This window comes from Callionymus lyra, chromosome 18, assembly GCF_982586985.1.
Source record: "Callionymus lyra chromosome 18, fCalLyr1.hap1.1, whole genome shotgun sequence".
NCBI classification, from domain to species: domain Eukaryota; kingdom Metazoa; phylum Chordata; class Actinopteri; order Syngnathiformes; family Callionymidae; genus Callionymus; species Callionymus lyra.
The window spans coordinates 17,232,671-17,248,958 of NC_141835.1; the positions used below are offsets into that span (position 1 = coordinate 17,232,671).

Here is a 16,288-nt window from a genome sequence, read left to right on the forward strand (position 1 = left end):
GGACCCCCCCCACCCCCTCTTCACCCCACAAATTAATCTGCTACAATTTCACTTGAAGATCAGCAGCACTTTACTTTGACTTAAGAACTTAAACAAAGACTCCAGAGCACAATGGAGGACAAACTTAAGGAGACCCTGTATGTTAATAATAAGTCCTTCTCCCAACAGACTTTATCAGCAAGTGTTTACTGTCTTTTCAGGGTCCCCGTGTGTGCTCTCACACTCCCTCTAGTGTCCGTGACACGCCGCACTCTCGTTTAAGCTCAGTTATGAAGAGAACCAGCACACCGGTGGAGCTGCCGAAGGTCTTCTCAGGCAGACACGGGCCGTCACCCTTTTGGCCCTGTTTAGAAAATCATTGCTCTTTTACAACGTGTGCTTACATCATTAAACGGCGACAATGTTTATTCAGAAGCTTAGTGTGTTCACTGCACTGTCGTTACAGCCTGAGGATTACTTTATGACAGGCAACAGCGACAAGCCGTGAGCACGTGAGACTTTCCTGGGTGGGTCCTCTTGAGACCCGCTTATAGTCCTGGACCTGATTCATACTGAGGGCCTAGTCCAAGAAAAGTGAAAAAGACAAAATATTTGTTTCTGAGGTTATTTTTCAACCACAATCTCAACGGGAATGTATTTTTTATACACATTTATTCAACTAATATCGTTGTGTCTGTGTGTGTGTGTGTGTGTCAACCCATTTACTTTGGTCACATCTTCACACAGATTGGAAACTTGTGTTGTTCAATTCTGTGTGGTTTTCATTATTTTACTAAAGTTTTAAATAGTAGATAGTGTTGTAGTCAACAAAAGATGTGACGAAATATTGTCTTAAATGAACCTTCATCATGTGAGATGTAAGGTTCATGCTGCTCATGTGACAATAATTTATTATTTTTTTAAGTCGTTCATTCATTTTCTGTGCTGCTTGTTCCTTCTTTTTTTTACATATATTATGGAACATCGTTGACGACGGAAAAACAAGGCTGAATGTGTCAAATCATTTAGGAATGGCTAACGTACAAAACAAAGATTTAATGAATGAAACACAAAAAGAAAATGAATGACAACAATAAAGGGAAACAATTTTAATGCTTCGAGATACAAACAGAGCTTTACTTTCTAGGCTACATTTTGAAAAATTAGGAATGGATGTAATTTGGAATAAAACTAAACAGAAATAACATTTCTGGAATTTTTACTTCCGTCTTTAATACCACAACTAATGATACGTTTTTTAAAATTTGAACATAATGGGAAACAAATATAATTTTAAATACAAATGTTCAGACTTTTATTCGACTGAATCCAAAACTAAAATAACAGCGTATTCAAACAGTAGCTGCAGGGAAGCTAGCATTAGCTAGCAACATGTGTCACTGCATAAGCTCTCGCTATAATGCAACATATCTCCTGTGTGCACGCACGTTCTCCACAACAAAAGAGAAATGTATTTATTTATCTCATGGTTTTCGTACAAATGAAACGCCCCCTCACATCAGTCTAGCGCAGCCCCCAATGAAAACCAGTGCCCACACGAATCTGAATAAACCTGCACGAGAAAAACCTACAACCTACAGTTCAGAGAGAAACAAAAACATACCAGTGGCTCACAGAAGCTTATTTTAGTTATTGTTTAATGTTTCCCTCTGAGCGCCAACTGGACGTTCTTCCTCTTCAGGTCACAAAGTTTGACTTGATCTGAAGAACACACACAAATATACACTATAAAATCAGTACATCGTCGACGTAAACACAAGCCCCGTCTCTACCTGACCACCCACGTTGAGCTTGAGAGCGAAAAAAAGTTTGGATTTTCACCACAATCTGCATTTTCGTTGAGTTACTGGTGGGGCGGCAGGAAGACTTCTTGAGAGTAAGTGAGCATGGCTGCGTGTTGACATCAGAGCCAAACAGAACCCAGAGCCTGGTGCCCCTGAGCAGCCAGTTACCACAACAAAGCTAACAGACTGGTCTGCAAAAAACCGGGCCAAATTCCTGCCCTCTAGTACCCGGCTTAAAGCTGCGACGGAAAAAACTTTGAAAGCAAAAGAAAAAGGGGGCGAAATACATAGATGAGGTTAGCGTTTAGCAAGAAAGCGATGGCTGCTGGGCCTGCAGACTGGTGGGAGAAGAGAGAGCGAGGCTGCCGAGAAGACCGAGCCCCCGCCGTAATGATACAAGGATCATGTTCCCCAGGTTCAAAGTGTGGTGGAAAGAGAAGCCATGAACTTGATCTTTTGATTAACGAGACACATCTTTATCGCCGCCAACCGCAGACGAGTGCGTGCAGACTAAGTGTTGATGTGAACACAAATAACATCATTTATCGGATGAAAGGAATGAATTATAATTTCGTAATAGCATTAAAAAAAAAAAAAACGCTCTCCTGAAAACTCCATGTGCTTAAGTCTCGAGGTGCTCCGGGAGTGTGTGGGAGTGATTGCTATTTAGCCTCACCGAGCTTCGGTGCAATCCGATGCCTCACATGTCCTCCAGGGCTCCGTCTCTGCCTCCCGTTCATCCCGACTCATCTCTGAAACCCCTAACCCACTTCACCGCTACTGTAGCTTGGCAGCGGAATGAAGCCTCCCCACAACCTCGCACCATCTCCAGTGAACATGAATTAATGGTGTAGAGCAAACAGGCTGCTGGCGCCGGTCCAGGAGCGGCTTCAGGACCCCAGCCAGCGATTGTTGTGGGGGTCCGTGGCAGCAGCGGCGGATCTGATGCCAGCCGAACAGTCAGCCAGTTCGTCGGAGAGTCAGACAGACAGACTCGGGGCTCTTTCGCTCTCTCTAATAGATGCCGCGGGCCTCGCTAGCGCCGCTTGCTGCTACAGCCGTAACGGTGGAACAGTCAGAGGGCGGCCGGCTCACGGCCCCGCTGGAAGTTCTGTTGGTACGTTCCGATCGGGCTGTGGATACGAGCGTTTTGCAAGGGGTCGGCACGCATGCATCCGTGTTCAGAAGCCGCGTCAGTGCCAAGCGCGAGGGTGGGTTTTTCGACTCCACTGCTCATGTGCCAATCTTTTCAGAAGGCAGAGAAGTTCCCATTAGAAGTCATGAAAGTCTGCGGCTCACGCCCACGTCGGAAGGAAAAGACGCTTCATAAGGCGAAGTTATTGAGATGCTTGGAAGAGGATGGAGTGTTACTTTCATCTTAAGGGAATCCGTAAACTGCATGAATAAGTTGGAGAAAGACAAAATAAGAAGAAACAAATAGCGTAAGTGGCTTAAGTAACCTTTCAAAAATAAACAGAAGATCTGAAGAGATAAAGTATCAGATAAAGTACTTTCAAATATGATAAACTAATCTAATGTAATTAAAACAAATACAATAGTAATTGGTTCCTAAAAACCCTCCCTGACGGGCGTCACTGATCGTCACCTGTCAGCGGCGATAATTAGCTGCGTCTCTTAGCTTTAAAAAAAAGGAAAAAAAAGGAAACTGGCGCATTACACATCATAAACAATTGTGACAGAACTTATTAGTCATATCTTTTTTTTTGATCTGCGGGTAACGCCGATATGGCCTCCGCCGATTGTAACGTTATTAACGGGCCTGGATATTTAGAATGTGCCAATCTCTGGCGTGTGGCATGCAGATTTCTATATTAAAATGTCATTTCTGATATTTGATTGCCTTCGTTTCTGACAGTTATCATCCAGCGTCTCTCGCTTTGATTCAGAAACAAACAATCAGCGAGTCTGAGCCAAGACACCGTCGCCATGGAAGACACCAACCACTAGGTCAAATATTAGAACTCCTACCCTTGTTTGTTATGACCAGTATCCTATTGTGTATTTTCTTGCACAGTTTTACTCATTATTCTGTCCGAAACTGAACGTTTCCTTCGTCACGTTATCTTTAGGTTTGGGCAAAACCCTGCTTTGCTGATCTTTAATCTAATCTACGACTGTTATCTGCTCTTCAACTTCCTCTTCATTCCCATGATGCTCCTGTTCAACTGGAAACCGAGCAGATTTTGTGTGTTACTCTTGCAATCAGACAATGAAAACATGCTACACATGTTGACCCCCTACCAACTCCCCAACCCCTGGCTCCGAAGCAATAACCAGCGAGGACACACCAATCATCATCAACAGCCCCCTCGCTGTTGCCATAGCAGCAGGATAAACAGCCAATGGCCTGTGATTTCCTGGGAGTCATTAGCATGGAATAGATTCGCGGAGCTCCTGCAACCTCGTGGCCCCAGCTCGATCGCTCATGTCACACACTGATGATGTCATTCATCAACGCGGGTCCACTGGCGGGCTGGAGCGAGTGGAGAGGAAGGGGCTGAGCAAAGGCAGGAAAGGTTGAATGGAGCGGCGGGATAATGATCCGTCTGTTGGTTCGGGAGGACGGTGGCGGCAAATGGCTGTTAGCGGAAATTGATATATCGCGCGGTGGATGTCGGAGGGAGTGAGCGGAAGAAGCGGTGGTTGAGCCGCGCATGTGGTTATTGTATACGTGGAAATGCCAGGCCGGGATGAGGGTGCGGGGGGGCGGGAAGGGATGGATGATGGAGCTAGCTCCGATTGTAATGCTCAGCAACCGCAGGGGCCATTACATCCAGCACCAGCCGAGAGCAGAGAGCACGGCTCACCCTGTAATTTAGCCGGCAGTCGATCCCCAACACACACCCGCTCTTAGAGTGTGATTCCACCTGCACCCGTGTTAATGTGTGTGTATGTCGAAACCAGACAACATGTGCGTGTGTGAGTGTGTGTGTGTGTGTACGCCCCGGCTATTAACAGGCTTTAGCATAATTACCAAAGCTGTTTCGATCAGAGCGCCGCTGCCGCGGCAACAAATTGAAGCCCTCGTTCCTGCCGCTAATTATTTATAGACAGACTCGGAGTCGATTCGCTTTTAAGGATATTGGTCTCGCTGCTGGTGCGTCGTCAGATCCAGAGACCTTTTAGTCCATCAATGCCGTAAGCGATCGTCTCAGAGGTTGGGCTGAAAACTTGAGGATGAAGGCGAACGTTCTGTAGAGGACGCCGCTCAGTTTTGGATCATGTCCGAAAAGTTTCACGGGTCTCTTATCTGTGTTTGTTCATGCTGTGTGATTTACGGACACACATGTTCTTACCGAGGCAATTAACAAGACGAGGTCCAAATACTCCTTCTCCGGTTTCACAGCGGCGGCGGCGGCGTCTTGCTAGCGCCTGGCCGCCCACCATGACGGCTCCACTCTAGCGCCAACCTTTGCGAGAACGATGTGTGTGTGTGTGTGTGCGCTTTTCACAGCTGATATGTCAGATATTTTTTTTTAGGAAAGCTGCTACAGCGTAAAGTGTGGGTGGCCCACAGTCCAAGTCATAAAAAGTGTCTGTGTGTGGAGGGTCAGCCACAGGCCAGCGAGAGAGTTGAGGGCAAAAGGAGGAGAAACTACAGACAGACTTAAATACAGAACTTTTGGTCTTTGGACATTTGCTCAAAGGTTGCGAGGGAGTCAGGGGGTGTGACTAGTGTGTTGTTGGTATTCCTGAGAACAGTCCGGCTGTTCCTGACTCATCGTTGCACCTTTTGCAGCCAGACGGGCCTCAAGGTTCTGGCCGGTATACTTGGATCTATAGTTTTAGGATGAGATGTGTAGTGACAGAAGGGAAAACAAAAGAGATTTTGTTTTAACACTGGCTTTTCTTTTTCCCGTCGCTCCGTGTCTCCGCGGTCAGACTAAATCTCCTTACTCAGGGATTTGCCGGGCACGGGGGGCTTTAACGTCCCCACTCTCCTTGATGAGACATCTTTCTTGCTTGTTGGAACCATTCATTACACGCTGGCGGCTGGACCGGCTCCGCCTCTGGCCGGTGTATCCATCACCGCGGCTCTCACAGCTCTCCCCGGCTGACAGTGTACGATTGATGACCGGGGCCGGACCCAAGAGGCCGAGGAGGCCTTAATGCAATGTAGATGACTGACTCGTACTAAACGAGGCTCTCGCAGCATACCCCCCCCCCCCCAGTCGAGCCGTGTGTTGGTCCCACACCTGAACTCTGAGCGTCAGCTTATGTGTGGTTAATTAACCTGGTGAAATCCAACGGTTACTGGTCCAGATGTTCGCGACCCATTGACTAAGTGACCAGTGGTTGCCCCATCATACCCTGAGATCCACAACAAATGAATGCTTGTTGCTGACACCCAAAGGTGGTGCTCTTTTTAAAGCTCCACTCTGAGTCTCAAATGCCTAAGCTCCAACCTCCTTCCATGGATGTGTTTAAATGCAAAATGTTCTTTAACCACTTTGCTATTTCAAAGTAGTGGCTCTGTTGCTTAACGGTATCATTCCAGATTCAGTCACCTAGGATTTGACTGTTTTACTCGCGAATATCTAGTTGCATTTGCACTTTATTTGAAACACGGCTCACCATTTTGTTACCCTGCATCAGGATGGTGACTTGTCTTTCGCCCCGTGTAGCTGGGACAGGCCTTCAACTCAAGACTCCATGAAAGAGACGGAAGTTATGACGAAATAACGTGTTTTACTCGTTTTATTTTGCTCGTTTCCTCATTCAAAACACACACAAAAATCCCGTCGTAACCCCCGGAGAGGATTCACTGCAGAGGAAGTTTGTCTCAATTAGTCGAATAAAAAACTCATTAATTAAAATTATTTCCTGGAATGTTATAATGGTTGCAATAGGCCGGTTGATAAGATTCCCCCAGAGACGACACAAACAAGTTGCTTCCTCGTTACGTCGTCTCGCAAACACTTTTTCCTCTGGAAAGCGTTCATCTGCCTGTGTACTCGCTCGCCAGCGACATGTCAACACTTGGAAATCAAATGTTTCATTTCCACGCCGCCGTCTTATCCCCGCTAATCATTTGAACATATCAGTTTGTCATCAGCGGAGCGCATTCCTCAACGTATTCTCCGAAATTAGCAAAACTTCAGCGTCGAAGCGATGGAAGGGAGAAAATCCGGGCGGACCTGTATTTGCTCTCCTGGTGTGTAGAGGAGGAGAGAAGCTGAAAAAAAAAGTGCGCTCGAAGCTTAAGTCGTGAGGCTGAAGGTGTTTTCTTTGAAGGGGAAGAATGTTAATGGAGCTTGAAAAGCACCTGAAAATAGAGGAGGATTTAAGTGTCATCTTTAAGAGGAATTTTCATCCGCTGTGATTTGCAGGTGTCATGTGTGTGAATATTTGCACGAGCCTTTGTGTTGCTCCTCTGTCGGCAGCATTTGTTTGCCCCCGACTCCTAATCTGGCCCTTAAAGACATCTGTCACCGGCGATCACAGTTGTTTTGTCATGCTTCGTGGTCGGCCCAGAGGGAGCGCGGCGGCCCGAGGTCTGCCATTTATACGTCACGCCGTGTTCTCCAGATCCGAGCCGACACAAATGTTGTCATTACGACCCCGGCACAGTCACAAATTTTACCCGCGGAGGCAAAGTCGGAAAAAAAAACAAAAAACGCAGCCGACTCCATCTTGCTGCTTTTACACCCAAACGGAATCTGCCTGTTCTCTCGGGGCGGGGCAGGAAGAGGTTATCGGGGTTGACGGTTCTGACAAACTCGTTCGTCCAGCTCCGACAAGTTTGGAACTTAGGTGTGAGTCGGTGGCTGCGCACGAGTGTGTTACTCTGCACTAGGGCGTGGCGAGGTTGCGCGCAGGTCACCGAAAGGTGCAGTTTTGTGTTGCACAACAAAACTTTTTGCGATTGTTCTCATTGTGTTTTTTTCCGCTTCCTTCCCACGCAGCACCCGTACCCCTCCGAGGAGCAGAAGAAGCAGCTAGCCCAGGACACCGGCCTCACCATCTTACAAGTAAACAACTGGTGAGTCCCCGTCTGGTGTCGCCGCGACAACGTCTCCGAGCAGGAGCGCTTCTAAGTACCAGGATGTTCCGGTTATCACCGATTTCGAGGATCATAAGCTGCACCTTCCCTCCCCCCACCCAGACACCCGAAAACACCTAGCTGTGCCACCGGTGCCCCCACAAAAAAAAGGCATCTTCCACCCCCTCCCTGTCTTAAAGCAGCAATACGGTGGATTAAGGTTTCGGTGGCCTGGCCAGCCGGGTCTTTGTAGATGGCTTAGCACATAACTGGGGGTGGTGGATTAAATAAAATGATCACAGGAGCAAAGAAATGATACAGGAATTACTTATCAAAATACGAGGCCTGGTTTTATCTGCGGCTTAATTTCCTCCAGTACATTCTCAGGGTGATGTTCAGATTAATTGAACTGACAGGTTCTTTTCACCATCCCGGGAAGGTATTTGCACGGATTTCAGGTCTTACACAAACTTAATTATATGGAACCCCATTTTATCATTCTAATTCCATGTAGCGGGGGGTTCTATTTACAAATGACAAGTCTGCTCCTTTTATTCACAGCTTTCCTTAATATATTTATCAAAGCGGGTTCATTTACAAAGTGCTCTATCAGTCGGGTACAGGCGGGCCGACATTAACGAAGCTTTTAGGTTTATCAGACGCGCAGCCTGACAAGCCACCCGAGGGTCAATTGATTTTTTTTTGCTCCTGTGATTCATTTTTTCCCTCATTTTTCTGGATCACAATGAGAAACATGCCTGGAGAATTAGCCTGGTTTGTCAGCCTTATCTATCAACCCTCCCCTCCTCGCCTCCCCCACCACCCTCTCTCTCTCTCTCTCTCTCTCTCCTGGTCTCCCTCGCCCTTCTGCCGCTCTATCCCTCCAAGCCAAAGGAAGTCAAGCTCCTTAAATTGGCCGCAGGAACCGCCGTTATCAGACTTTAATGCACCCTACAGTGTGGATAGCATTTCAATTACACCAGTAACCAAAGATTAGCCCCTGCTCGCCTGTTTTCATGCCCGCTGCCACCGTTTCGGGACACCTTACCTACAGGAGCAGAAAATTGAGTTGCCTTGCCTGTGTCATGGTGATTAATGTCGGAATAGTCGGCAGAACCCGGGAGGAGCGACTCGGGGTGGGGGGGGGAAGAGAGGTGTCTTTTCTGCGAGGCTATGAAATCCAAAACCTGGCACCTAAAATACCCAGAATTCACCAGGGGTTGTAAATCCAAGGGAATGTCTCAATGTTGACTGTGTTAACGTCGGAATCACATTTTCACACATAAAGTCATTAGAAGGCTGCGACTCTCGCAGCATGACCTGGAATGACACGGAGAGGTGGAGGGTAGGAAGGGGTACCAAAGCTGATGTAAAACGGTAGAAATAAGAGAGGATAAAAACAGATTTGGGCATTTTATTTTGGTCGGGACGATAAAAAAAAATTAAAAAGATGCTACTTTTTACTCTTATGTTTCTATCTTGTAACATATTCTGGAGCTGCTCAACTGTGACTTTCTCTGTGAGATGAATAAAAATAAATCTATCTATCTATCTATCTATCTATCTATCTATATACTTTAGCACCGGTTACTGAGAAAACTAATGAGAAATATAAGTGGTTGTTAGCTATAGGTGGACAAATACATAATGTTTTGTGACTGTAACAGGAAGGCAAAATATATGAGAGAAGAAATAAGTAAAGCAGCCTTGATATGACGTGATAACAAATACTTGATGAAAGTATGAATCATCTGCAGCATTATGAATATAAACTAAAAATATACATTTTTTACTTCATTGACATCTTTAAACGAATATTTATATTATATTCAGGAAAAATAACTTAATTAAACATCATATTGTTAATAGGATGGAATAAATGGAAAAGAGAAAAGAAGGAAAAATGTAAAAAAGAATGTAAATAAGACATTTAAAAGCAGCATAAACGTGATCAGTTTTATCATTTCACTCAGGCATCATAAGGGCCACATCCTTACAAGAATGTGAGTCTGACTAAAGAGTCCAAGAGTCTAAAGTGACTGAGGGTCCTGAGGAAGTCCTGATGCACACAAGAGTTAACTCCAGGTCGTACCTCCAAAAAACTTTCACATCAAGATTTTGTCGAAGGAAAAAGTCTCGACTGCGACATATTTCTCAGGCTGGACACTCGTTTTAAGTCACTCGTCCACTCCTTCATTTCTGCTGCACCTCCCGTCGGTCAGGACTGGAGTGGGTTTGTTGCATCGGTTGTTTGACTGTTGACTCTGCAGAAGCAGAAGAGATGGAGATGAAGAGACGGACAGAGGATGATTGCTGTGTGTGTGTGTGTGTGTGTGTGAGGGGGGAGTATATGAGGGGGAGGGGGGGGTCGTCTTTGGTTTCCATTGCTTTCCCTCGGGGAGAGGATGTGCTGAATCAGAGCTTTGTCCGCTGGCACAATTACAGCCCAGCAAGGGCACAAGGGCGCTCTGTACGTCCGTCAATAGAGATTCTCTCTTCTTCCTCCTGCTGCGCCATCATCCTCCTGCCGGCGACGCCCCGTTTTACCTGCCGCTCACCTGAGACTCTCAAGACCTCTTGTCCTTCAGACCAGCAGGAGTCCTGGTCACGTACGGTAGACAACATCCTCTAGAGGGCAGCGTGGAGATGAGCGGAAACACAGGGTCGGGGTGGGGGGTGACTTTAGAGGCCATTTACATTCTATTTTGAATCTGAAAAAAAAAGAAATATTGGATTTTTACTGATAGGAGTTTGGTCTGTGGAGTCGCTAGCGTCTGTTCAACACTTGTCTTATCAAAGAATGAAGATGTAATTTGTAATATTCCATGGGAAGTTTATTTCAATGTTTAACTTAAAAAGTTTAATACTTACGGTTCGCAGTTATGTGCATCCATCTGTTGTTAGTTAAAAAAAGAGTTAAGCCAAAAGGCAAAGCAACGACGACATCACAGTTCTATTCTTATTGCTAATGTTAGCTAGTATAGCATCTTACAACATGCGAAAGGCTACCTGATGAAACCGGGTCACGATTAGACAGAATAGAAAATAGTAATGGAATTTCATTTATTTGGGTTTTAAGTTAAAATTCAATTTGATTAAAATTGAGTAGGACTTTGTAACATTTCGTTTTTCGTTTTAAAGCAACATGGCCGACAGACTCAACCATGCTAGTCCAGTTTACACATATATTTGCTCCAAACCTTCTTAAAGGGACTTACATTTCCAACTGTAGTCATCCATCAGTACCGCTCTCTGTCACTTTGACGCAAGAAAAGTCTCAAACTAGCGTCGTCGGCCGTTCCTCCTAATGGACGGCGTGTGCACAGGGTTCCTGGCCGCCGCCGCTTCTCCCAGTGTGTACCGAGCGTACAGTGAACCATTAGTTGACCATTAGCCGCCGTGTTTGTTCTGCTGTGCGTCTGAGACAGCCGGCGTTCGCCCACAATAAATCCGCCCGTTATTAATTTGTTTGCGAGGAGATTGCAGGGAAAAGGTGAGGGTCGTGTCACGCGCCCAGGATAGTGGAGTGGGTGAAACGGCGAGCGCGTGGCGGCGAGCGGGCGTTTACAGTATCAGCCGTTAAGATATTTCCTGCCTCAGCAGCTCCTGGTGTCCCGCTATCAGTCGGAGCTAAATGGAGCCTGACCGAATCCTTTCATGTCTCAGCGTCATTCTCAGCACGATGTGGCCTTATTGACTGTCGTAAACACACACATCTATGCCTCCGTTATTTACTGCTGCACACACACACACACACACCCACACACACACCCACACACACACACACTGGTTGTTACACGGCCTGAGCGACGACACCGATGACAGATGAAAGAGAGAAACTGGAGCTAAAAAAAGGAAGGAAATCGTCCTTCATTATTCCCTCATCTCAACCAGTTGGTCATTTCCATAGAGTGTGTGTGTGTGTGTGTGTGTGTGTGTGTGTGTGTGTGTGTGTGTGTGTGTGTGTGTGTGTGTGTGTGTGTGTGTGTGTGTGTGTGTGTGTGAGGGAGAGAGAGGGATGGGGAACCAGAGAGGGAATATGTCAAGTCTTGGCATGGATGATGACTGACTGCTGTGCCAGAGGAGCACTAATAACAATAAAGAGGGCACTAAGCCACACTCTATTTTTACTTCTCTGCCTTCTCCTCACAACACACACACACACACACACACACACACACACACGGGCTGTAATTAGCGGCAGAAAGGAATACAATGAGTGAGTTATTAAGACACATGGGCGGATCTCGACCAACCTTTGCCCTGCGTTGGAGCACAGGTCACATGATAAGCGGAGGATATCCGCCAGACGACGGCGCCAGGCAGCCTGTGCCCACTGAACAGATGAACTAGGTCTCAATCTCTCTGCTCATACGGTCCAGGGTACACTGATTGTGCGTTTTATCTGGGAGGATTCCCCTCCGAGCCAGACGACCGGGCGCTCGCCCTATCGCCCGCTCGGATCACAATCAAAGGGGGTGCTGTGATAACTGCTAATAAAGTCTTTTGTTGTGCTACCGTGTCGATGGCTCTATCGACGATACGGTTCTTTCTATTTCAATAATGGTGAAGATAAGGATTGCCGAGGAACAGATTTTGATCAAGTCGTCATTTTAGCATCGAGATAAACGTGTTACACTCCAGCAGTAAGTACCTGAACCTGGGGAGGGATTTAAAAATATCGCTACTTCCTTTAACTTTAAAACCTCCCTCAATACAAATGAGACAATAGTCGCTCCCATTATTGACATTAACTAAAAATGTCAATTCTATACGTTCACTTTTGTGGAAGATATCTCCTGACAGAGGTTAATCTGTAACTGTAATAACGTTCATACTATGATCTGACACTTGAGGCTCTGTTTCTTAAATCAACATTGAGAGTTTTCGATAGCCTCGGTCCAGCCATGTTCTCCTCCCTAGCAAGCTGTGGTCAGGGTCACACTTGGACCTCCATTTTTGAGGGGTTGTTGACCTGGATGATGAAGTCCACCGAGATTTTCCAATCCTCCCGAACTGTCACTCTGGCAAAGTTGTGTTGACAGTTATCCATCTAACTTTGACCCAGATGAACATGTCAGGCCTGTTTTTCTCAGCATCCGACCGGGGACCTCCAGCGGTGGCTGGCTTCGGCCCCTGGCTTTCTAAATATACAGCTGGATCATTGCAGGCGAGGGTCTCTGAAGGGTATATGTGGAGATGGGGTGGGGGGGGGTGACCACTGGGAAGCTGCCAACACAGGCATCATGATCCCTCTCATTTAGGGGACCCTAATTGGCAGTTAATTAGCAGAATTGTCTCTGTTGTCAGATCCCGGGTGCCGGCCCCCCGTCACGTCACCGGGGTCCGAAGTCAATAATGGAGGGAGAGAATAATTCCACAGTAAATGAGAACAGAATCCCAGTTGTCGTCATTTAGTTTTTCAATTTTGTAGTTTCATCCAAATGCGTTTGTCGGGGTCCAGGAAACAGCTGATGTGCACAATATCACTTGAGTTCTATCATGCATCAGGGGGGCATCGTGGGTCACAGCGCCCGTGCTGGCAGTGCCCACTTTAGCGTGCCACCATTGATGGGGAACATGTGCCGTCAGTGATCGAACCTTGCACAAGACTCTCCGAGGTTGTGAAACTCTCTGAGCGCGCAAACCAGACGGAGGCGAAGAGCTGAAAGAGAGCGACGGGAGGAGGGAGGTCTTTGTACTTCTCTGCTCCTTTTGGCTCTTTTATTCCTCAACAGCTTGGTTTTATTGGTGGGTCGTTTAATAACAAGGGCTTGAAATGAAGCTGCGCTTGCGTGGGTGAGCCGCTTTTTATTTTAAGATGGTACTCTCTGTTACTGAGAGCCGGGGAGAGACTGAGAGCAAGAGGTTGCCGCAGACTTGAAGAGGGAAAGTAGGTTAATTTATTTCATTTGCCTGAGAAAGTCGCGATGGCGAGAGGTTTCCTGCTGTTTTCATGTACGAGGACCTCGACGCGAGCGGGCGGCGAGCCTCGCCAGGATCTCCCCGAGCCCGAGGCCATCTGTGAGCAGAATAGCAATTTTATTACTTTGTCATTAAACCAATTTCACAGCCGTATTGTTTGTTAATGAGCAGCCGCAAACGAGAGGAGATGTCAGTCACTAGAATAGCAGCCAGATTTGTGACCCCGCATCTCCGTCTTTCTTCCGTCCTCATTCTTATTCTCCTGCTCCTCTTTGTTAACGTCCCCAGCTCTCGTCCTCGCTCTCTCCCGGTCATGCCCGTCCCTGCCTCCCCCTCGTTACGGGGGTCCCAGCCTCGTAAAAAAAAAAAAAGGGAAAACTGCTGAGAGATAAAATGCAAAGTCTATACAGTCAAGTCTCTGTTTATGAGCTTCCATTTGCCTCCTCGCGCCTGAGATATCCTCTTTATTCAGTGGTAAAGCCAATCATTGGTGCCAGCAGAAGGTCTTGTTCCATAAACAAATTTAATTTCTTTTTTCAGTTTTTCCACGAGAAAAAAACCCAAACCTAAAACATTTAGCTGAACTATCTGCACCTAGGATCCCAGCAGTCCAGCTCTGCTGGCACAGTGTTGGTGTGTCAGGGACTTATGACACGCTGAGAACCACCAAGACGTCCAGAGATTTAAACCGAGGGAGGCCCCGGAGGATCAGACAACCTGACAGACTAGATTTGCAATAATTACTTTTATCTGCTGTGGGAGATAGCCACGGGAGCTACGTGTTAGCCACCGGCTTTGTGTGTGTTTTGTGGAGAAGGTGTGTGTGTTTGGATGCGGGGAGAGACTAAGGGGGATAAAGGTGACCAGGTGTAACAGAATGGCCTTAAGGGTGTGTGTCTGTGTGTGTCTCTGTGTGTGTGTGTGGACATGAGCTACATCTTAGCCTGAGCTCTTTCAACTCTCTGAACCTCCACAAGGTATTTTCTCTTTGTCCAGACTTGCTCTCTCCTTCTTCCTCTGTTTTCACACTCTGAATTCCTTCCATCAGTCTTTTTCAATTTCGATAATGTGCAATCAGGGACCAGGTTCTCACTCCTGCTCAGCCCCAATAACATACCTTCACCTGGCGCTAGATACTTTTTCTAATGCACCTCGTAACCAGAAGACCCGTTTGTTGGGTTTGTGTTTTTTCATCAGCAATTCAAGTGTGGAAAAGAGAAACAAAGAATATGCAGATGCATGGTTACGAATTAATAACCATTTCCAAGATTGGGGTCATCAGTATTTTCGGGGTCATCTGGAGGAGCCTTTGTGGACGAATCAATGCTGACAGATCAGAGACCGAGTTCAGCATCCGTGGCTGATTGAACGTGGCTTTTTGTGAGACGCGCCTTCAGTATTGTTTTAGCATTTAAAGGAGGCCAGTCGAGGCTGCGCACAGTCGGTGGTAAAGATGATCTGAGAGGCGGAGGGTTTGCTCCAGGCCACCGGGCACATCCGAATCCCCACGGTCTGCTCAGCCGTATCAGTGCTCCCTCTGCCAGCAGTCGCCTCCACAAGCCGGTTATTTTTACCACAGTGGGCTGCTGCTGGGCTTCCGGGGGCCACCAAACTCAGTTTGAGACCACAAAAGTTGATCTCTTATTCATGTCATGTTTGTTCGTGTGTTGGTTTTGTCGAAGCAGTTACGTGCAATTGAGACTGCGATCAATTATTCAGCGGGGGACAAGCTTGTGGTTGTTGAGACGTGTGAGATGCAAACTGACACAAAATATGAAAAACGGTCGTCGGCTGACCCTCAGACACCCTCCAGCTTCGGCACTTTAGCAATTAATTCCTCCGTTTAAAAAGTCAGTCGGAGCCTTCGCGTCTCCTCAGAGGTTTGATTGTAACCCTACAGGTGAACGGAGACGATATAATCCGTGTTAGCGTACAGCCTTCTCCTCCGAGTTGAACCCATTATCACGATGAGGGGAGTGAGAGTTGTTTGATACAGAGCAAGGAAATTGGCCTTATTTCCTGCCTGGCTGCGGCGCACTCGTGTTGCTACAGATGATTCCGGCGATTAACGCTCAACGTTGTTTGAAACATCACGCCTCTATCATGTCATTATCAGCCTCCCCTGGTAATCCACAAAGCCTCCCTTTTTGATATCCGACAATAAAAGGGGAGTCACAGAGAAGCGGAATCTCTCACTCAATTACCGTGGAGAAGACAGGGGAGAAGTGTAGGCTCGTGGAAGACGAATCAAAGAGTTTGAAGAATAAAAGAGGCTGGAAAAGTGAAGCGAAGAGGAGAGAGCATGATTACATACCTGGCCTCGCTGGAATGGGCAGCGTGGTTAGAGGCTCGTAGCAGGGGCACACCCTCGTCCAAGTAGGCCAGGCCTGGGATAATGATAGAGCAGGATCACTCTCTTTTTCTCCTCCTCTTGTGGACTTCGTCGATTTTGACGTGAGGGTACAACCTGCGAAACATCCGTTTAGTTTCCGACCTGAAGATGGTCTGGATGTTGGTGAAGAGAAAGAAAGGAAGGAGAAAGGAAATGAGTCATAGTGGAAGACGGTGGGGATCT

At 46.8% G+C, this 16,288-nt stretch overlaps 1 protein-coding gene across 8 annotated transcripts in view; it reads left to right on the forward strand.

Annotated features, from left to right (window-relative positions):
• The window catches only part of meis2a (Meis homeobox 2a), a 74,964-nt gene that overhangs the window by 46,827 nt on the left and 11,849 nt on the right, over positions 1-16,288 (forward strand). For all 8 annotated transcript variants that reach the window (XM_087780233.1, XM_087780231.1, XM_087780234.1 and 5 more), the window contains exon 9: positions 7,712-7,788. In XM_087780233.1, coding sequence (XP_087636359.1) covers positions 7,712-7,788 — 77 coding nt within the window. The remainder of the gene's footprint in view (positions 1-7,711; positions 7,789-16,288) is intronic.